Source organism: Cryptosporidium andersoni, assembly GCF_001865355.1.
Source record: "Cryptosporidium andersoni isolate 30847 chromosome Unknown contig_26, whole genome shotgun sequence".
NCBI lineage: Eukaryota > Apicomplexa > Conoidasida > Eucoccidiorida > Cryptosporidiidae > Cryptosporidium > Cryptosporidium andersoni.
In genome coordinates, this window is record NW_027122848.1 from 1 (window position 1) to 23,559 (window position 23,559).

At 24.9% G+C, this 23,559-nt stretch overlaps 9 protein-coding genes across 9 annotated transcripts; 6 read left to right on the top strand and 3 right to left on the bottom strand.

The window, feature by feature from the left end:
• Nucleotides 1-357: 357 nt before the first annotated feature.
• Nucleotides 358-957, bottom strand: cand_001760 (uncharacterized protein; the record flags this gene model as incomplete). Its single annotated transcript, XM_067210424.1, has 1 exon — nucleotides 358-957. The coding sequence occupies one exon, from the start codon at nucleotides 955-957 to the stop codon at nucleotides 358-360; it is 600 nt and encodes a 199-aa protein (XP_067068293.1).
• Nucleotides 958-3,918: 2,961 nt separating this feature from the next.
• Nucleotides 3,919-5,664, bottom strand: cand_001770 (uncharacterized protein; the record flags this gene model as incomplete). The annotated part of the gene is made up of 1 exon (XM_067210425.1): nucleotides 3,919-5,664. The coding sequence occupies one exon, from the start codon at nucleotides 5,662-5,664 to the stop codon at nucleotides 3,919-3,921; it is 1,746 nt and encodes a 581-aa protein (XP_067068294.1).
• Nucleotides 5,665-7,001: 1,337 nt separating this feature from the next.
• Nucleotides 7,002-9,857, top strand: cand_001780 (uncharacterized protein; the record flags this gene model as incomplete). The annotated part of the gene is made up of 1 exon (XM_067210426.1): nucleotides 7,002-9,857. One exon carries the CDS (start codon nucleotides 7,002-7,004, stop codon nucleotides 9,855-9,857), a length of 2,856 nt encoding a protein of 951 aa, XP_067068295.1.
• Nucleotides 9,858-10,415: 558 nt separating this feature from the next.
• cand_001790 (40s ribosomal protein S2) lies at nucleotides 10,416-11,268 on the top strand (the record flags this gene model as incomplete). The annotated part of the gene is made up of 2 exons (XM_067210427.1): nucleotides 10,416-10,422; nucleotides 10,481-11,268. 2 exons carry the CDS (start codon nucleotides 10,416-10,418, stop codon nucleotides 11,266-11,268), a joined length of 795 nt encoding a protein of 264 aa, XP_067068296.1.
• A 310-nt stretch (nucleotides 11,269-11,578) lies between these two features.
• Nucleotides 11,579-12,443, top strand: cand_001800 (UBX domain-containing protein; the record flags this gene model as incomplete). The annotated part of the gene is made up of 3 exons (XM_067210428.1): nucleotides 11,579-11,592; nucleotides 11,660-11,737; nucleotides 11,843-12,443. The coding sequence occupies 3 exons, from the start codon at nucleotides 11,579-11,581 to the stop codon at nucleotides 12,441-12,443; spliced, it is 693 nt and encodes a 230-aa protein (XP_067068297.1).
• Nucleotides 12,444-13,637: 1,194 nt separating this feature from the next.
• Nucleotides 13,638-15,029, top strand: cand_001810 (uncharacterized protein; the record flags this gene model as incomplete). The annotated part of the gene is made up of 1 exon (XM_067210429.1): nucleotides 13,638-15,029. One exon carries the CDS (start codon nucleotides 13,638-13,640, stop codon nucleotides 15,027-15,029), a length of 1,392 nt encoding a protein of 463 aa, XP_067068298.1.
• Nucleotides 15,030-15,409: 380 nt separating this feature from the next.
• Nucleotides 15,410-17,059, top strand: cand_001820 (major facilitator superfamily transporter; the record flags this gene model as incomplete). The annotated part of the gene is made up of 1 exon (XM_067210430.1): nucleotides 15,410-17,059. One exon carries the CDS (start codon nucleotides 15,410-15,412, stop codon nucleotides 17,057-17,059), a length of 1,650 nt encoding a protein of 549 aa, XP_067068299.1.
• Nucleotides 17,060-17,375: 316 nt separating this feature from the next.
• cand_001830 (B-box zinc finger domain-containing protein) lies at nucleotides 17,376-20,606 on the bottom strand (the record flags this gene model as incomplete). The annotated part of the gene is made up of 1 exon (XM_067210431.1): nucleotides 17,376-20,606. The coding sequence occupies one exon, from the start codon at nucleotides 20,604-20,606 to the stop codon at nucleotides 17,376-17,378; it is 3,231 nt and encodes a 1,076-aa protein (XP_067068300.1).
• A 395-nt stretch (nucleotides 20,607-21,001) lies between these two features.
• On the top strand, nucleotides 21,002-22,387 carry cand_001840 (GDP dissociation inhibitor family protein; the record flags this gene model as incomplete). Its single annotated transcript, XM_067210432.1, has 1 exon — nucleotides 21,002-22,387. One exon carries the CDS (start codon nucleotides 21,002-21,004, stop codon nucleotides 22,385-22,387), a length of 1,386 nt encoding a protein of 461 aa, XP_067068301.1.
• Nucleotides 22,388-23,559: the final 1,172 nt, after the last annotated feature.

Consider the following 23,559-nt stretch of genomic DNA (forward strand, 5'->3'; position numbering starts at 1 on the left):
GGTGGTGGTAATGATGAAGGTGGTGGTGGTATTGGTGGTGGTGGTGGTGGTATTGGTGGTGGTGGTGGTAATGATGAAGGTGGTGGTGGTGGTATTGAGAATACTGAGTCTTCACCTTGCTCAGCTATCTCAGAATCACCACTTCCCGGTTCTTGAAACCTTACTCTTCTTCTTGGGTTTTGAGCGTAATCTTCTGCCAGTGCAGCCAAATATTCGTTACATTCCCCCCTTAATTTGGATACTTGTTCAATTTCTCTACTCTTTTCTGCTATATAATGATTTGTTCTTAATATACATCTTTTATGAACTTGATATTCATCCATTTTATTTCTTAATTTAGCCTTAAGTGCAGTATCTTTATGCTGACGAAGTAATTGTCCAAAAATTCCCCTTAAAGTAACTATTATATGATAATGATAGTTGAAGCCATTCCCTTTTTGTACACTTTCTTGGAGTATAGATTCCAAAACTTACATATTTGTATCCACTCACTTGATGACGGTATTGAATATCTAAACATCTTTTATACTCAGAAGTATATCTTGAAATAAGTTCTTCTAATTCTTTAATTTCAAGAAGTAATTTTATCAATATTTTTGATAATTTTGCACATGATGTGCAATTTGACTTGGATGCTAAGCATCTTTTCTTACATGTACCTTTCTTATTTAGTAACCCGGTCTCCGTATCCCTTTTAATATTGAGTTGAATATAACCTTTTATCATATCTTTTGTAAGCAGTTGCATTTTAAGATATTCACAGTTTAATTCTTTAAGTAATTGATTTGTAGTTTCAAGCCTTTCATTATAATTAGATTTCAATTTAAATTCAACTTTGAGTTTTATAAATGATGTGTTAATATATTTATTACTTACAGTGTTTGAGATATTAGATGGATGGAGTGACAGGATAGATATAGTAAAATATAATATAGTTAATTTATTTGAAATAACCATATTTACTTTTTATCGTAAAAATATCTAAATATTTTACTAATGCTATTATTTGATCAAATATAATATTTTTAATTTATAAAAAAGTATCTATTAGATTCACCCAATATAGGTACATTTTCACCCAAATTTGATAGAATATAAACTACCACATATAAATTAAATATATACTAAATCCAATATAGTGGAAAATATAATTATGATATTATATGTAATAATAAAATATTAGGGTATATAGCTTATAATTTTAATATCTATATTTTGTACTTGGTGATATTAACAGTTTTTATACTGATGTGTAATAGAAGTATTAATTTTTTATAAACTTAGAGTAAAAGACTATCTTATTAGAAAGTTTATTTGATTTAATAAAATATTAATAATTACATTATTTAATTACAGTTGTTTATTTAAAAATAGTAATTAATTAAAGGTAATATGATTCTAGTGTTAATTACAATTATTTAATATTAAGTTATTCTAAACTAGATAAATAGAAAGTATATTGATATAACTTATTAGAACTGATTTGAGACATTGATTTTGTTAAATATTCAATATATATAAATATTTATAATTATTGAATACTTATTTAGTTCTCAATTTAAATATATATTTGAAATAGTAAATATTCTATATATTACTAATATAAACTAACAATATCTTTTTTTTTAAAGTTTCAGTTTAACAGTGAAATATTATCTAATATGTACCATAAAACTTATTAATAGTAAGAAAATATATCACTATTCTTTTTCAGTTCCATTTAAATAATTATAATAGATTATATTACTTAATTTCTACATATTAATTATTGAGATAGTTGTAGAATAATATAGTAGAAATTAATCAATATACAAAATTAAATTATTTGAATAATAAAGATTAGATACTAACTTTTTTTTTCTTTTTTCTTTGTAGATATAATTTGCATTTAAAAATGAGAATTTAATCATTTTAGCAGAAAAGTAATTTATTATAAGTTTATGACAGCAAAAATAATAGTATAATTTCTTTTTTGTTTTCAACAAGAAAGGACAAGTAATAAGAAGATTATATTTATTAAAATATATTGTTAGATGAAACATTTGAGTAATATATTTAAAAAGTTAGGAGTTTATAATATATTCAAAATGGAGTTTACTGAAAATTAAAAAGTTTGAGTATAAATTTTTTGTTAATATTTATTGAAAAATACTAATATATATTAGGTAATAGAATATTTTAAAAACAGTATATTCAAATATATATAAAAATCACTAATCTTTACAAAAATTTATGGAGAAAGTAATATAGATATTTGTAAAAATTAAATTCTTAAATTTAATAGCTGTATAATTTTTAAATATAATTTTTTTTTTTTTTTTGATATTGTAATTTTAAATAACGTTTTATTATGTTCCCTTTTTTTGATAGTTTGATTAAATATTACTAATTATTGTATAATTTTAATGATTTATTGTGAATATTATTTATATTATTTGGTAGATTTAATTCGAATTTAGATAAACACACTGAATACTCTGGTTTAATTACTTTATATAACTCCAAATTTATTTTTAAATAATGTATTATATTTTTAACTATAAACAAGTTGTATTTCAATATTCACTTGACTTTTTTTAAAATATAATTAATAGGATTTTATGAATATACTTTTCCAATATTTTTATAAGAATTAAAATAATTATGAATTTTTTTACTAATAATATCATCTATTGTAAAGATAAATTTCAAATAATATTTATGTTGATTAATTATTATATTTATCTTTTTACAACATAAATGATCTTTTAAGTCATATTTTAATTACTTATTCCATAATTTATCTTCATTTTCAATAACTAATTCTTTGATTTTAAGTCCAAATCTTAACTTTTTTTCTTCTTATAGTAACTAAATTTAACTTAGAAACTGTACAAGATATTATATAATATCCTAAAAAACATTTTATCATTTGTTGTATATTCCATAATTAAATGAATAAGATTTAATTATTTCCTTCGCATATTTTTTTTTTTACATTGATTTAAATATTTCTTATATCTAGTATAATTTTTTGAGTTATAATTTTAAATAATACATAACATGTGATATTTATGAATTAATTCTATTAATAGATAATTGATTTTTGACAATCTTTATTAGATATTTAGATAACAGTAAATTTCTCTTTCAAAATATTGAAGATTTATTTTTAGTAATTTTTTTTAATTATCTTGAGGATTTTTAATATCCATATCAATAGCATTAATATTCTGCAATATCAATAGCATCCATATAATTTCTAATTTGAAAATTATTACTTATCATTCAGAAATTTATTTTCATTTTATTTTTGTTATAATTAATCTTATAGATTTTTTTTTTTTTTAGTATTTTTATTATAATATTTTTTATTACTTTGCTCTGCTATTTGAAACCAATACAGTATAAGGGAATACTTATATTAAATATATCAATATGTAATTCTTCATCATTATATAACCTGTACTTAAAGACTAATATAACAAAAATTATACAATATTTTATTTTAATAATGATTCGAAATATAATACAGAGATATATATTAATTAATTTAAAATGTTTACAAATAAATCTCAAATTAATTTATCAAAATAATAAATATTTAAAATTTGAGTTTATTCAATTTTTAGCACTTTATAATAAAAGTATTACTTGCAAATAAATTTATCTACTATATAGTGATTTCATATGAATTTCTTGTAAATTTTTATTAAATACAATTTTATATTTTTTTTTTAAATTTCAATTAAGAATTAGATTACAAAGTTAGAAGATGAAGGATATAAAACAACTTTCAAATATACTTGGTATAAAGAAATAAATATAATATTAAAGATTATATCAAGTGAATAATCACTTATTCATATTAGAATACTAAAAGAAATTTTATAAATGAAAATTGACTTAGATATATAATTTTATTTCTATAAAATGAACTTAGTTACTCGTTCTTTGTAACATACAATCTTCTACTTCTTTTATTTTCATATCTAGTAACTCTTTTTGAACTTTCTCTGATAATTTGTTCTTTTCTTTTATTAATATATTTCGTTCCCGTATCAATTTTTCAAGTTCAGTTAATGTGCAATTAGGTTTAGGATATAGGGGTACACTTAAACCTTTTTTGGAAAATATCACTTTTGTTTGCTGATTTTGGAGTTCAACAGGTCTTAATGAACTTTGTGTAATTATTTTTGCTTGCTGAATTCTGGGTTCAATATACTCTAATGAATTTTTTAAACTTATTTTAGTTTTTTGCTCTTTTGGTTGAGTAAGTTTTTTTTTTGTCAATTTATATAAATTAGTTTCTATATCTTTTTTTCTTATACCATCAAATCCAACATTTTCATCTTTATATCTTAGATCTAAAGTAGGTGAAATAGATTGTGATTTATTTGATGATTTATTAATATCTTCTTCAATATTATCATCTATAGAGGTTTTTGATAGTTCACTAAGTTTTGTATTAACTCTTTTTGATTCATTAGATAAATCACTTTGAACTTCTGTTTGAACTGATAGTGCCATTTCATTTGTTTGTTTGTTATTAGATTCAATCGGATTATTATTTCTTGATAATTTACTCACTCCTTTTAATATGTCAGGCTCTTCATTTTGAAATAATATATATTCAGAATCTCTTAATTTTACACTTTTTTCTTTTGGTATATTAGATACTTTTTCTTTAGTTAAAATATTTTCATCTTTATATAAACTTTCAGCTGATTGTTCTAATGCTAAAAATGTTTCACAGCCATGTTCTTTATTTTGTAGTTTCTTTACTTCATCCTTGAGGAATTCTGCTCTATTTGAAATATGTTCTTTACAATTTGACATTAATATGCATTTTTTGCATAAATTTTTATTTCTATTATCTCTACATCTATTACAATTTTCTAATTCTCTTGATATAGACAATATTGATTGTCTTAATATCAAATATCTACTTTTCTCAAGTAGTTTCTTAATTCTTAACAAGCTTAATTCTTCAGTAGTACATTTTAGTATTTCTATATTACTATAAATTCTATATCCTATTATTTTTGAACTTTGTTCTCTGCTATTGTATTCCATACAACCTAAGTAAATTTTCATTTCCTCTCTATATTTTTTGATAAAATCCACTAATTTTTGAGATAGTTCATTTGTTTTTCTTGTTGATCCTATACATTTTATACTAGTTGTAGAAAAAAATCTATGTCTACCATGGCAAAACCTAGTTTTATCAAGATGTAACTGGATTTGAATCTTAGTTACTGTTATTTTTATTTTAAGCTTAACTAATTTATCTACAGTCTCTTCAATATGTAAATATGAACATTCTTTCACTTTATTTTTGTAATTCACACTTATATTATCTTCATTTATCTCATCTTCATCTATGACTTCTGAATATATATTCGGATTCATATTTGAAGCTGTAGAATTTTTATTTGATATATCTGTTATACCTTTAGATCTCTGTTTTAAAATAATAGGTGAATTATCTAATTTTAATATATCACTTTTCCAATCTTGTTTATTATCATTAGAATTCTTATTACTTTTATTATATGAATCATCAGCTATTCCCAAGTTTAATTGAATAAAGGAAGATAATTTTAGGTTATTGTTACTTTTAATATAAATATATAAATATAATATTTCTATTGAAATTACTATTTTTAACCAAATATTTATCATATTGTAATAATATAAATTATTTTTATAGTACAAAAAAATATTAATATATTCCATATAATATATTGCCAAAATATCACTCAATATTTGAGATTATACACAAATTTATACTTACTCAGTATATTAAAAACTTTAGAACTTATTATATCTTTTTATTTAAAATTTCATTGTTTATATTTCTTCTTAATATTTGCACACTAATTTCACCCAATAATAAAAATATCAATATTTTCTCATTAATTCATTATTATTATATTTGTAAATAATATCTATATATATTTAATTATATAGATAAATATTTAATATTTTTATCAGTTTATCAATTTATATTTACAAAGTAACTGTCCTTTTTTATTTTATCCAAATATATAGTGCAAAGTATAATCTTTTTAAAAATAACCAATTATAAAAAAAAAGAATTATAATATAATAATTCAGGAATTCATATTAAATAAATTATCAAAATTATAAAAATAATGTATTATATTCATTCTTAACTGATAAATTATCAATATATCTAAAAATTATAATATTTCCAAAGTTTCTGCACTGTTTTAATAGTAACATATTTATTCATTATTAAAATATAATTATTCTATTTATAATATTTATATTAATATTAATGATAATATTATTAATCAAAAATAAGATTTTATGTAAGCTAAATTTTTATAATTATCCAATTTTATTGGAAAAATTATATAAATATTCGAAATCGTCATTTTAATATTCTAAAGTAATAATTATTATAAATATAATATTTAAGTTCATTACTAATAATATTTAATAATAGTAAATAATGTAGTTTAGATAAAATATCTTATATGAAAAGAAGAAAAAAAAAATTATTTAAATATTTATCACGCTGATTAAAATAAATAGATCATTATAATAAAAAGACATTAATAATATATCAACTAATGCAAATAAAATCTAAATAAATTAATAAAAAGGAATATTATATTATTTTTATTTTAAATGCATCATAAATATAAGTTAAATAAGTGTTTAATAAATCTATTTATGAATTTAAAATAGTACTTTTATATATTAATAAAATAATATTATATTAATTAAAAAATAATAAAATTGTCTCCATTCATTATTAAATAATAATATATATTTCTAATCATAAGATCTTTCTTATTTCAGGAATTCTATTAGAGTACCATAATCTGAATGTTCCTAAAATTTTTGCACCCTAAAAATTTATTATTTATAGCGCTAAATAGATACTCTTAGATCTTAGAAATATTAATGTGATTGGGGGTTATTGTAAATATAATATTACACAAACATTTTATTTAATATATATGAAAGTAAACTTAAAAATAAATTGAATGGAAAGTTTTCGTTATTTTCCTTTTTTTGAGAAGAATATAGTTGATAGAGATGATTTTTCCAACAAAGTTACTGATTTTGAAACTCTTGGATTAAGTTCATTTATAACTTGTACTGGTAATGAGAATTCATTATGGTTAGGATCTGGAGATGGGAATATTATTGAATTTAGTATATTAGATGGTTCTTTTACTATTTCTGAAATTTGGAAAGCTTATGAAATGACTGTATTTGATATAAAATATTGTCAAAATACACTAATAACTATTGGAATAGATAAGAAGAGTGTTTGGAAAATAAAAATGTATGATTGTGAAGATGGTTACATAATATCTAAGAATATTGAGAAATATCATGAAATTCCAATTTATGAAGATTTAGGAAGTAGAAGTATAACTGTATTTGATATTTGTAATGATAGTCAAATAATAGGTCTTGGAACAATGGATGACTTTGGGGTTTATATTTTATATGGTAATTTTTTTGGAAAACTAAATTATTTAAAATATATGATAGAACTTTCAGAACCTTGTACAGGTATACATTTTATTTCAACTAATAATGATAATAAATATTATGTTATGATTTGCACAAAGTCTAGTGTATCATCTTATTTGATAGATACATATACAAAAGTACCTAAATTAATTTTTTGTGATAATATGGGTGGATCAAAGTTAAATTGCAATGTTTTAGCACCTGGTTGGATTAATGAAAATGATGATATTCAGAGAATTCTTGTTATATTTCGTGATGAAGGTTTATTTTGTTACCATCCAATATATGGGCATTGGTCAGCATTACCTACAAGTTATAGTAATCCTATCTTTTTAGCTTCTTATAAATACTATTTAATATTAGTAAGCGCTTCAATTTGTGAAGTAAATAATGATAATAATAATACGTCTTTATGTGATGTAACAATTTGTCATTATTTACCAGATTTACGATGTATTTGTTATACTGGGGAATTTAACAATGTCTCTCATATTATATATGGATTAAATCAATTATTTATTTTATGTTCAGGAAATGTAAAATCTTTAAATAGTTCAAATGATAAAATAACAACGACTCCAAATCTCCTTTTTTATCTCACTGAATTAAGCCTCTATGATAGAATTATGATGTTTGTTAAGAAGTGTCTCTTTGATTGGGCTCTTATAATAGCAGCAAATGAAAAAGCACCTGAATGTGTGTATGGACAAATTCAGAGAACATATGGAAATTGGCTTTGTAATGTTAAACACGACTTTAATGAGGCTCTTTCCTTATATTTAAAGTGTTTAGATACTTTTAGTGGTGATACTAGTCATGTAATTTATAATTTTTTAGCTAATAATCGGTTTGATGAAGTTATTATATACCTTAAACATTGTATACATATATATAGATACGAATCTAAAAATACTAAAAATAGGACTTCTTTAAAGTCAAATATTACATTTCCTATTGGTAAGGATCATATTAATCTTTTATATAGATTATTATCTCAATTAGATAGGATGGATGAGTTATTTACTTTTTTGACTGATGAGAAACAAAATGAGACAATAGATTCAGGAGAAATTGAAACAGCTATAGAAATGTGTAGAAGTTATAAAAAATATGATATAGCTATCCAAATAGCAGAACATTTTGAACAACATGAGAAACTCATATCAATATATATAGAGGATAAATCTTGTCCTATAGAAGCACTTATATATCTTCAACAGACTTTTTTAGAAGATACACAGAAATTAGCTTTAATATTAAAGTTTGGTCCTACTTTAATTAATAAAATACATAAAGAAACAACTGAATTTATAAAATCTTTAGTAATTAATCATTGTATGTCAATTGATGTATTCCTTCCAATATTTATTAATCAAGACAAATATTTACTTGATATGACATGGGATATTTTAACAGATAATTGTACAAAATCTGAGCTAAATATAGAAGATATGAATATTATATCTCAAGAAATGTGCATATATTTGTTACAAGTTTCTTTAAGACAAAAAGAAATAAATGAAATATGGCCACAAAAACTTTTAGAACGACTTAGTAAATTTGATAATTTTTCAAATTGGCATTCAGTTTTATGTATTTGTAGTCATTATAATTATAATAAAGGTATTCTTTATATAGCACAACATTGTGGATTATATCAATTAGCTCTTATTCAATATTTTAGAAATAAGGATTTAAATGGGCTTATAGAATTTTGTATGCAATTTGGTAATAAAGAAACTTTTCTTTGGTTAGAATCCCTCAATTATATTATTGGAATGATATGTAATGGATATTGTTCTCAAGATTATCTCGATATATTAATAAATATAATTCAGCAAATATATATAAATAAACTTCTTTCACCATTATCAATACTTGATATATTTCCAAAATATCTTTCAAATATTGAGAATCAAGATATTATTAATAAAATACCCTTAGGATGTATTAAACAACTTTTAATACAAGAAATTCAAGAATCACCAGATTTAACTAAAGAAAATCAGAGTTCAATAAATAGTGATCGTGAAGAAATAATTAAGATGCGTAAGGATATAAAGGATATGAGTTCCAATCCAAAAATCTTACATTCTACAAGATGTAATCAATGTCATTTACCTTTGGAACTTCCTACTATACACTTTTTTTGTGATCACTCATTCCATAGATATTGTCTTGTACAACAAGATCAATGTCCACTATGTACTCCGGAATATATTAGAAGAATCAAATTACTTAGACAAAGAGAAAGTAATCATGCAAATAAAGATCAATTTTTTAAATTCCTTAAAGGAGATATGAATAATAATGGATTAGATTATATTGCAAAATGTATAGGAGTCTCTTTTAAATAAATAATAAATTATAATATATATGATTTCAACATTATCCTAATATATATAATTATTATATTAGATTTAAAAATATATTCACCTTCTCTATTCCTAATATTATTAATTTTAAATCTTTAAATTTTCGGAAAATAATTAGATTTAAGCATTGAGGCATACTAATTTTGTATTGGCGCTTAAGTTTCTTAATTTTCTTTTTCTTTTTTCTTATCAATATTGAGACGAGACATGTTAGAGTACTGAGACATCAAAAAAGTTGTTATAATATTAATATTACTATTCTATCAGTAACAATGTGAGACGTACTAAGGAATAAAGTATATTATTCTTCCTAGAAATATAGCGGAATATTATTTCAATATAAAGTGTCTAAGTAACTTATTAATATTTCTTTTATAGTATTAATAGGTAGGTATTCAATTAAAAAATATAATGCGGGTAAATACTACTTAAAAAATTATGTCATTTTATTTTAGTGGTCAGTTTATTTTAAATTTCTTCTTATTAGGGTAGAGACCGTCAGATTCGAGTTTTTACACTTTTTTTAATAATACAGTAAATATGGCAGGTAAGTAATCAATATATCATCATTATTATTCAATAATTCTTAACAATATATTTTATAGAACGGGGTGGTTTTGGACGTGGTTTTGGCTCTCGTGGAAGTGATAGAGGAAATAGAATAAGAGGTTCACGTGGTAGAAGCCGTGCATCACCAGCAGAAGATGAGTTGAAGAGTTGGGTGCCAGTAACTAAGTTGGGACGCTTAGTACGTGATGGAAAAATTAGTTCAATTGAAGAGATTTATTTACATTCATTACCAATTAAAGAGCACCAAATTGTTGATTATTTCTTTAGTTCTTCTAATCCTTTATCAGAAGAAGTTATGAAAATTATGCCAGTACAGAAACAAACCCGTGCAGGTCAAAGAACTCGTTACAAGGCATTTGTAGCTGTTGGAGATTACAATGGACATATTGGTTTAGGTGTAAAGTGTGCAAAAGAAGTTGCAACTGCAATTCGTGGTGGTATTATTGCTGCTAAACTCTCATTAATACCAGTACGTCGTGGATATTGGGGTAATAAAATTGGTGAACCACATACAGTTCCAATGAAGGTTAGTGGTAAGTGTGGTTCTGTATTAGTACGTCTTGTACCTGCACCTCGTGGTACTGCCATTGTTGGAGCACCAACTACAAAAAAATTATTACAATTTGCTGGTGTTAAGGACTGTTTTACCTCATCACGTGGTTGTACAAAGACTAGGGGAAACTTTATGTTAGCTATATTTGCTGCATTAAGAAGTACCTATTCTTATTTAACCCCAGATTTATGGAAAGAATATTCATTTACACCTTCACCATACAAACAATATTCAGATTTTCTTGCTTCAACTAGTTCCAAAGTCATTTAGATTTTGAAAGAAAATGAACATTTTATTTTCAACCTAAAAGTAGTCTTTTTTTTTAATCCCTTATTCAGTAATATTTAAGGTGAATTTATTTGGACAAGATACTTTGTCTTGAAAATCATAACTTATACATAGTTTATCTTAATATAGTGAGTTGTACATTTTAAAAAGGTTGTAGCTTTTATGTTATTAATAATAAGGTGACTTAGACTATTCGCAAATTTGAAGTATTAATGTGTTTCTCCTAGTATTAACCGCTTCTAGTTGAAATTCTCAGATGGTGGCTACTTATTTTTATCATTATTTCTTAAAAATGCCAATTATTAGGTAATAGTTTTAAATAGTGTTCTATTATTGTGTATACATAATAAATATAATTATCTTCGGATTTTAGAGGTCTTTCTGATTTAAATAATGAAGAATCAAACCGAAATAAAGATATAACTACTAGCTACACTGGAGGTGAAAAAAGGTGAGTTATTAATATATTCTGTAATATTTTTTTTTTTAATCAAGTAATACTATGTTATTTTTAAATATCTAAATGCGACATCAATATTGTGATTTTATTTTATAGTGGAATTGCTATTGAAAATCCAAATGAACCCCATAATATACCACCAAATGCACATCGTGTAATATTATATAACAATGGATTTATATTAGACAATGGAGAATTTCGTAGCTTAGATAACACAAAGAATTTAGAATTTATACGGGATATTAAAAACTCTATAGCCCCTGAAGAATTAAGAGGGAATTTAGTAGGAAATCAACCTGTACAAGTTGCTTTAGATGACCGTAGTAGTGAAACATATACAATTCCTACTAAACCATTAGAGATCTTTGGAGGTTCTGGTTCATCTTTATCAGAAGCTAAGATATCATCGTCTTCACTAAATGTAAATCCAAATGCTGTATTAACAACAGTTGTTGATGAATCTAAACCAATAACAACTCTTCAATTTAGATTCCATAATGGTCAGAAGAAAGTTTTCAAATTTAATGAGGATCAAACAATTGCTGATATACATAATGTTTTTATGGATTGTGCTCCTGTAGATGGAGAATATTACTTAACTTTCGGATTTCCTCCTAAAAAAATTGAATTAAATCTAGGAACAACAATTAAAGATGCCGGATTGTTACAAGAGACCATTTCTCAAAATTTAGTTTAATAAAATTATTCATATTTAATAATATCATTGAGACCATTAGAAGGATATACTACAATAAATGGGATTAGGCTATCATATATATGCATATAATTGAACACGTAATAGTTAATATATCTATTTATAGCAATTTTTATCCTTAAAACAAATGTTCTTGATTCTCATAAATATAAGTGAGGAATAACTTGAGTATTACTATGTAATATTAGTTTGGAAGTCTATTCTTATAAGTTAAAGTATTGTATTATTGTATTTAGCACTCTATTAATAAAAAAAAAAATATTAATTAGGTAACTTATGTGATATTAATATTAACACGATAACAAATGGTATTTATTTTTACAGGTGATTAATATAGTTCACTAGATCCTATTTATAGCTATTCAGACAATTTATAGAATTTCTAAAGTGGTTTTTTCTTTTTAAACTGGTTTAAAAAATCTTATTGGATAAACTCATAATGAAATATTGGAGTGAAGTTATATAAATGAAGAGGATTAATGAGGTTATAAGATTATTTCCCAATAATATTTAATAATATTTTAGCTCTAAAGTAGTATTACAGATTAATGATCTTTACTATAAAGAATGATAATTATAAATATGAATAAATTAATGACTATATACATGATTAAAGTTTATAAGATAACTATTTAAATATATAAAGTACATAGTACTATAGATCAAGATAAACCAAGACTAGACTTATGTTACATTAATATTATAGGGAATATATCAATATATTAACAAATTTGCACTTTTTTTTTTTTTTTTTAAGAATATATTGTAGCTGAGTTATTTGTCTAATTTAGTTTCAGATTTTATGTATAAATTTTAGTATATTCAGTGTCAATAATTATTTGATTTTTCATAAACTTTCTTTATATAGAAGTTAAGTACTTTATAGTATTACTATTATTATGTAATATTTAATTTTTAGCTATTTAAAATACTTTGGTAGGGAAGTATTGATATATTTATTTCATACCTTTATTAAGAAATATATTCATTTATAGGATATTCAATTAGTTATATTATTTCATAATTAGTTAATATTAGAATACAAATTTCAGTATAATACAAGCGGTGAGGAAATAGATGTTAAGGAGACTATCCCTACCCGTGATATCTGGATTATATCTTTCCACTCCTTTTCTTTAAAAACTCTAATAAACCTAATATTATAGTTTATAGAAGATGAAGTTGAAAAGAAGTACAAGTAAAAGGGTTCCACTTGGAAGAAAGTACAAAATTCAAAAAAAAGTAGCTCAACATAGACGAAAAGTTAAAAAAATAGTTTCAAAGTCTGTAATTTTAAAAAATAGGAAACCTAAGATACTTAAAATTCCTAATTCTTGGCCATTTAAGGAACAAATGCTAAATGAGATAATTAAGAAACAAGATAATATTAAACTGGAAAAGGAACAAAGACGTAAGAATATGAAGGAAGAAGTTAAAATGGAGGAACAGGACACAGAATTAAGTGAAGTAATGGAAATAGACGAAGTAAAAAAATCTAAATTAACTAACTTAGATGATTTATATGAAGATGCAATTATAAGGCAAGGTAAATTTGAAGAAAGCAGTACAATAGAAGATATAAATTATAATGAAGTGGCAGATTCATCTCGTCGTGTATTTTTACGAGATCTTAGAAAATTAATTGAAGTTTCAGATATTATATTGGAAATATTAGATGCTAGAGATCCTTTGGGATATAGATGTCATGATTTAGAAAGGTCTATTGTTGGACAAGGTAAAAAACTTATTCTCATTATAAATAAAGTTGATTTAGTACCTAGTGAAGTGGCTATGCGTTGGTTAACTTATTTAAGGCGTGAATTCCCAACATTAGCTTTCAAATCGGCTATAAATTCATCTTCTGATCATGGAGTAAATCAAGTTAAAGGAAATGGTTTAGGAGTATCAGAAGAATTTTTGAAGACAAGTTCTGCAGCATTTGGAACATCTGCACTTATGTCCTTAATTAAGAATTATGCTAGATGTGGTGATAAATCTAGATCTGTTACAGTTGGAATTATAGGCTATCCAAATGTTGGTAAATCTTCATTAGTTAATTCTTTAAAAAGAAGTTGTTCCGTCAAGGTAGGTGCAATTGCAGGAATTACAAGACAACTTCAATATATTGATTTAGACTCAACTACACAATTAGTAGATAGTCCAGGAGTTGTATTTACTGGTAACTCTACAGATCCTATAAATATATTAAGAAATACTGTTCAATTAACTAATGTAAAAGATTATTTTGATCCAATAAATATTTTACTGGAAAAAACTTCTAAAGAAATTTTGTTAAAACTATATAGGTTACCAGATTTTAATGATACACATGACTTTTTAACTAGTGTAGCTAGATCACGTGGGAAAATAAATAAGGGTGGAATCCCTGATACAAATACAGCTGCAATAATTGTACTAAGTGATTGGTTTACAGGAAAGATTCCATTTTATACTTTACCACCTGATCTAGACCAACAAGAAAAATCCTCAATATCTGTGGTTTCTAATTGGTCTGAAGAATTTAAATTAGATGATTTATTTACAGATAATAATTTAAACATATTATAAATAAATTTTATAGTTAATTTATTTGTAAATTTACTATTTTAATTTATAAAGATTAATTTTCTGTGGAGCTAACTATTTTAGAAAGCTATGGATTCATAAGATGGTTGTTATATTAAAATTATCCATTAGATGAATATATTTAATTTTTTTTTTATAAATATAGCCTATATTCTATAATTGGTACCCTTAATTAGTTTATGAATCTTATTACCCTTAATTTTTTTTTCTTAATGAAAACCTAAATTATTACTAGAGATGGAACCGCCGCATTTCCCGCCTTAACATGCATAATTTAATTTTTTTAATTTCATTGCATTAAAAAATTGAGAGTATATAACGACCACATATTTAGGAATTGAGATCTTATTAGATCCAATATAATGGATCACATTGAATGTATATCACCTATGGTTGCAAGATGGATACTACTAATTAGTATTAGTTTGGTAACTATGGGTATAATGTACAGTAATGATACCCTTCCAGCTATTGCTCCATTTATTTTCGATGTATTTGAAACTGTTTATAGTAAGGAAGAATTTGAATATTATTATAATTTATTATGTTCCTTGGTATCAGTTCCAAATACAATTTTTCCGTTATTATCGGGTGTGCTTATAGACAGTGTTTCATTATACTATTTGTCAAGTATATTTATTGGTTTCTTAATTACTGGACAATTCATTTTAAGTCTTGGATTTAGTATGAAGAGTTTATCAATAATGTTACTTGGACGTTGTATATTTGGCCTGGGTTCTGAATCTTCTTTAATTACCTTTAACTCCCTTTTAATCAGATATTTTCCTGAATGGGAGGTTGCTCTTGCTTTATCAATATGTTTGGCAATTGGGAGAATTGGATCTGTATTAAGTGATATGTTATCTCCGATGATAGCAACTATATTGCCAGTATATTGGACTTTAGTTTTTGGGTTAGGTATTTTGGTAATAGGAAGTATCAGTGTACTAATTAGTTTGAACAAATATTACAAAGAGTGTTTAAATATGGATAAGATTAGGAATAATTCAGAAATAATAGTGAATAGTAATAATTTAAAAAGACTTATACTAGATAATGGGAATTTAGTATCCTCAAATGATGAAATAATAAGTAAAAGAAGTAATTTGAAATATCGAATTACTTTAATTACAAGAAAAATTGGAGAATTGGGTAGATTATATTGGTATTTAGCAATTCTTGGTCTATTATCATATAGTGTAATAATGCCATTTAATTACATTGCTGGACCCCTAATTGTAGAGACTAGATACAAAGATATTTCTACAGTTACAGCTAGACAGTATGCCGGTATAATTATGAGTTTATTATATGCAGTATCAGTTTTGGTTTTACCTATATTAGGATGGATTGTTGATCGTGTTGGTGAAAGATGTAGACTTTTGACAATATCTGTTGGTTTATTAGCTATTGCACATACTTTAATGCTTAAGCTACATCCTGCAATTTCAATAACAATCCTTGGATTTGGTTATACTTTATTTGCAACAGTTTATTGGCCATGTATTAGTATAAGTGTCCCTAGTAATTTATTGGGTACTGCATTAGGAGTCGCTACTTGCATTCAAAACATTGGATTTATTGTAACACCCATTGAAGTAGCATTTTTGCATTCAACATTTAGATCTTATTTTGTTGTTGAGGCATTCTTTTTATTTATTTCTATAATGGCATTAATTATGTGTTGTCTTGTTACAGCATTAGATAAAGAACTTTGTGGAAGGCTTGATTTTGCTACAAATACTAATGTAAATATTTCTAATGATTTGGAACATTTAATTATACAATCCTCTTACAAAAAGAATAAAATTAAACTTGAAGAATTGATATCATATAAATCAGGAAATAATTTGAATATAAATCGTACATTTATTAATTCACCTCTCAGTACAACAGATGATTCAGATTCTGATCAAAATGTAAAATCATCTGTATTTATAAATGCAAAGACAACATTACAAATTGCAGATTATCCAGTAAATATATTAAGGGAAATAGTGACTAGTACTTGATAATAGTTCAAAGTGAATGTAAGAATTAATATAAATATAAAAAAAGTACTTTTTTTTTTTTATAAATTTATAGTTGATAATTTTACAATTAAGTCTTAAATTTGAATAATAGGAGAATAACTGAACATTAAAACTATAGGTAATTTTTTTCAATACTAGCATTTAACAAGAAGTGTAGAAGTATCTAAAGTTTCATCCACAGCTTCTTATGTATCCTGTATATATTCTAATTAAAGAATCTGATTATTTTGACTAAATTCAAAGTATACTAATGCTACTAAAGTCAGGTATAAATATAATATTGAGGAATGTCACATTATTTACCATATTCTTCTACTGAAATTTGAAGTAATCTTTCAAAACATTCACATTTAATTAAGTCTTTCTCTGTCATACCTCCTTTTGGGTTTAGCTTTTGATTCCTTAGTGCATTATCCACCCAAATCATGTAATCTCGAATGCTATTCGCTGCATCTATGCCTCTCTTCGGCATTCCAGCTAAATTAAAGTTAATAGGTGAATTTAATCTTGGTTTCATCATTTGCTTTTGAAACCAAGAAAATATTTCTAGTCCCAATTTCTTATAATTTGCTTCTACCTTAGATATAGATAATATCTTAGGAGTATTATCTGATTTCCATACATATAGTGATAACGCAGAAATAGATCTCCTATAACATTGTATCCTTGATATTATATCGTTCTTCTCCGTTATTACTCCAGTATATTCCAAAATATCTTGATTAGAATTTCTGTTTCTGGAAACTGTAATTTTAGAATTAAGTTCATTATGATCACTATTTATTGAGTTATTAATTGCAATTAAAGCCTTGGTTAACCTAGGTATTATATAATGATTTAACAAGACTTGACAGCAAAATGAAATAGCTCCATCTGAGCAATAAGATATTTTACTAGGTTTAGACACTTTGCTTTTATTTTTTTCAAATGAATCAATTGTATCTATAATTCCATAAAATAAACCACGAATAGTATCTGGAATATTCCTCAACTCTATCATGGTAATCTGATTTACAAGCTCTTCAATAGATTGTAGTATAGATTCCTCAAATTTAGCCAAACTATGATCAATCTCATGTTGGTCAACGATATTATCATTAGTTGGCAAATTATTTGATTCACTTCCATTTATATTAGTCTTATTTAAATAATATATTTGTTTATGTGTCTTTTTCCCAATAAATTTCTCTAGAGGTCCATTAGGAAGATTTAATATCTTTGATAAAGTTGTTTGTAGTTGCTGTGATAAAAACTTTCTATCTTTCTGAGATAAATTACTAGATCTAAATATTATATGAAATATATCATTAATTATAGAGGATGTTAGTAATAATGAGTCTATAGGAATATTTTTTAAAAAGTAAATTTCAAAGTGCAAAATAGATAGATAAAAGTGATCAAATGATTGCATATAGATAGCTAGGTCATAAAAATCTGATATAAGCTGCCTTCTTTTCATTGCAGGAGATGTATGTAATAAAGCAATCATGAGTTCATAATGGTCACTTATTAAATTATTCCAATAAACTTGTGCAATTTTATTTGGTTTTATAACATTAGGATTCCATATCTCCATCTTATTTTCTCTATTTTTGCTGATAAATATAGAGTCAATTCTTTCTTGTAAATATCTTTGGTTATTATCAATAATTTCACCATTTTCATTATCGTATAGTAAATCTGATAAAATCTGTCCACTTTCTTCACCCAAATTAGTATCAAAGTTATTTCCTTTGAGCTTAAGTTTAACTATATTTGTTGCACATGTTACAAATTCATCATTTGCAAATATATTTGAATCATTGGAGAATTCATTATCGAAACTATCTACTATTTGCTTAGCTTCTGGAATAAGTTTTGATTTTTTTAGTTTTGCACAAGTTACTGAAATATTTTCACTTCTTTTCGCTGCCATTGAATATATTTCAGGTAATTCACATAAATTATACTCTTCTGAGGTTAATAATTGTTGCTCTATAGGTGCCACATGACCATCTAAATTACCTACAGAAACTTCGTCTACATTATTAAACTCCAACCACTTTGCGCTAGTATTTTGTGAAAATTTGGAATATTCTGTATTTGTTTTAGTGTTATTTTCATCTTTCTCTAATAAACTATTTTCCTTTTTCTCAGTATTTTCTTCACAAGATGAATTTAATAGTGCTACAACTTCATTTTTTCTAGATTCAATATATAATCCACCATCTACAAAGAATCTTTCAGTAATCCATGATGGTATTACTTCATTTGATATCACAATTTTTGATATATCACCAAAAAAGTGACTACATACAAGATCATGCCTATGTGAATATACAAGGAAGTCTGATGGTAATAATGCTAATCTAAGATGAGCAAAAAAAGCTTCCATCCATTCTATTAAAAGTAATTCAGTCAATAACTGACGTTTTACAGACATAAGAAAAGAAATTTTACGATCTCGTAAAGATATCAATTGTTGTAATAAGTTTTTTGATGCCAATTCAATTCTTTCCTGAATTTCATCATAGTTACATCTCACATTATTAATATAATCATTGCGACTTGAGAGATAATCAACTAATTGTTGTTTCCTTTTATATAATTCTAAGTCACTTTGAGAAGAACCAGAATAAGCCATTCTAATTGCATCAGTCGTAGATATAAGAATATGTTCTGCTGCATCCCCTGAAGAATGTTGTCCTATAAGAATACAATGAGGACATAATGGGATATAACATTCCATACATACAGAGTCTATACGTTCAGTGGAATGATGAGGGCAAAATCCAAATTGATATGGACTTTGAGATACTGGAACTCTTTGATGTTTTGAAAGTAACCTGGTAGAAGAGTGATGTGCTTCATCACAAGAAGAGCACAAATGGGCTTTATCCGACCCACAATATATAGTTGATAAATTTATTTCACACATCTCGCATAGAGGCTGCGAAATTTCAATTCTTAGTGGTTTAAATTCTATTTCCAATAGAATTGTAGGTAAAATTTGTTCACTGAATTTAACTTGATAATTTGCTGAAAATGAGTAATTTGGTGATGGAACATAGCATACATTTGGATCCTGCCAAGTTCGGCACATATATCCGGATGGGAATGGGGCTGACATCTTCGTTAAATCAGAACTATCAACTGTCAAAATAGGGCCTAAAGCTAATGTAAATATTATAAAACGATATAACCCACTTGGATTTGCCTCAAAGCCATTTGGTGGCGATAGTGCACCATTTGTAAATACCATTGTATGTGGGTTTACAATAATGACTGATTCATTTAATATACTATCAAATCCCTGATCATGAGACAATTTAGATATATCAAATACACTTTGAATGATATGTCCACCCAAAGCTGATGCATACTTATTAAAGCTTTCACGTTGATCCCTAGTTATCAGTGACCACGCTCTTGTGATATGCAAATCTGGGGTATAGAAAGACAATTGCAATCTATACTCACATCTTGATAGTACAAATGCATCATCTATAAGTTCTGGAAATACCTGAATAGTTCTTTCTTCAGACATTTAATCTTCCTATACTAATTAACCAATACCGTTCGTATAGTTTTTAAGATCTAAAGTATTAGCAAGATATCAAGTTCCAATAACTTTTCAATAATATAACATTTAATTAACACGAAACTTTTCTAATTATTTAGAAATAATAACCAATACTTGATTTTCTTTTTTTTTTTTTAAATGGATTTTTAGGCTAATTATATATATATAGATAATTATTTAGATTCATTAAATTACCGCCAATTATTTTTGGCGGTTTTGTGTTACATTGGTACTTTTTGTTAGTTGGAAGATTGTGTTTAATTACTCTTCTTTTAAAGAAACAGACTTTCTTTTCTTTCTTAAAAAAAAGATTACTAGAGACAACTTTAACATTTTTTTTGCGTGCAAATCTTGGATAGATGGATGAAGAATATGATGTTGTGATCTGTGGAACTGGCTTGACTGAATGTATTTTGAGTGGTCTACTATCTACATCGGGAAAGAAAGTTCTACATATAGATCGTAATAATTATTATGGTGGTGAGTCTGCATCTTTAAATTTAACTACATTATATAATAAATTCCGTCCCGGTGCAAAACCACCTGCTTCATATGGTGCAAATCGTGATTGGAATGTTGACTTGATTCCAAAATTTGTCATGGCTAGTGGAGATTTGGTAAAAATATTATTGAAAACTCATGTAACTCGTTATTTAGAATGGCAGGTTATAGAAGGTACATATGTGTACCAATTTCAAAGAGGAGGCCTCTTATTTGGTCCTAAATTTATCCATAAAGTACCTGCAACAGAGATGGAGGCAATTAAGAGTCCCTTATTAGGATTAATGGAAAAGAACAGTTGCAGATCTTTTTTTTCATTCATATTGAATTGGGAAGATGATGATAAAAGTACCCATATGGGATTTGATCGTGAGGGAAATACAATGTCTGATATATACAGCTATTTTAGATTATCAAATACAACTATTGATTTTATAGGTCATGCTATAGCTTTATATACAACAGATGATTACATAGAAAGACCATTTGGGGAAACATTGGATAAAATTAGGCTGTATATGATGAGTATTAGTCGTTATGGTCAATCTCCATTTATATATCCAGTATATGGGCTAGGTGGACTACCCGAGGGTTTTTCACGGCTATGCGCCATACATGGTGGTACATTCATGCTAAATACAGATGTAGAGAAGTTCATATTTGATGAAAGTGGAAAGGTATCTGGAGTATCTACACAACATGGCCAAGCTAAATGTAAAATGGTAATTTGTGATCCTTCATATGTACTGAATTTTGAGAAGCCGAAAGTTCAATGTGTAGGTAAAGTAATTAGGTGTATCTGCATTTTAAATGCACCCATACAAGATACTAACAATGCATCATCTTGTCAAATTATTATACCTCAGAATGAACTCAAGCGTAAGCACGATATATATGTAATGATGATATCATCTACTCATGGTGTTGCTTTAAAAGGCAAATACATTGCAATAATTTCAACAACAATTGAAACAGATAATCCTCTACTGGAAATTAATCCTGCATTAAAGTTACTAGGTAACACAATAGAGGAACAATTTGTATATATATCAGATATATATAAACCTTTAGAAATGAATCAGTCTAGAAATGAACATTTTGATAATATATTTATATCAAGATCATGTGATGCAACTTCACACTTTGAAACATTAACAGAAGATGTTCTATATTTATGGGAAACTATTACTGGAAGTGCTTTGGATCTTACAGATATACCCCCTAATGATATTGATGAAAAGTAAATTGTTAAAGAGTATTATTAATTGTTGAAGTCAATATAGATGACTATATTAACACAGGTAATATTATAAATAAGAATACAGTAGATATATATCCAATATGAATTATTATAAAAAATATTTGAAACTTTATTATGAATTAGTTTAATTAAATTATTTTTATTATTGATATTGGGAATAGCTGTAAATTATAATATATAATAATACACTAACAACTAAGATATTACTTTAGAAATAGAGGAGTTTTCAATACTTTACAATTATTATTCAAAACAATATTGAATTTTAAAATTATTCATTTTATTTTTGAATAGATGAATTACTGTTAAATAGGTCACCTTAAGTTTACTAAGTATTTTGAACGTCTTTATTTGGAAACTAGTAATGAAGTTACAATTTAAGTTATTAAAACTTCAATATTAGATTTAATTTAACCAAACAAGTATTTATTTTTATAGTTAACTAGAATAAGATATACTACAGTATGAATAGTTTATATTGAATGACTTTTGCATTATTACAATAATTATTAAATAATGTAATTTAGTTATGAGTACTTTATGATAAAATGAAATATAAATAATAAAAATTGAAGTAATATGATATAGTACATCTATATAAAGTATTCAACATTTGTTTTTTGAATCTAAAATTATTTAAATATGTAATTCATTATATATTCTAATATTAATTAATATAATTTAAATAAGGTTTTATAATATAGTTAATTAAAATAAAATATTAAATTTCAAGACAAGACTCTTGGACTAATAGTATTTATTACAGTGACTTTATAAGCTAGATTTCTTAAGGTATATTAGAATTTTCAACTTGATAATCAGAATTGATCTAATATAATAAATATACTATATATTTTGCAAACAATATCATATTTCCCAACAAATAGTTGAAAGAATAATATTTTCAAAAATAATTTAGTATTTCTATTTAAATAGTATTTTATCATTTTAAGTTAATATACATCATAGATGCATGTTGTTAATAAACTCAATATTTGAGTAATAATACAAAAATTCACTTTAGTAATATTGAGATATTTTATATAATCTGAAATAAATATTTCAAATTTTTATATTACAAAGTGATAATATATAAACTAAAAATTATCTCACTATTCAATTTTAATATTCCATTGAAGCTAAATTGGTATTAAT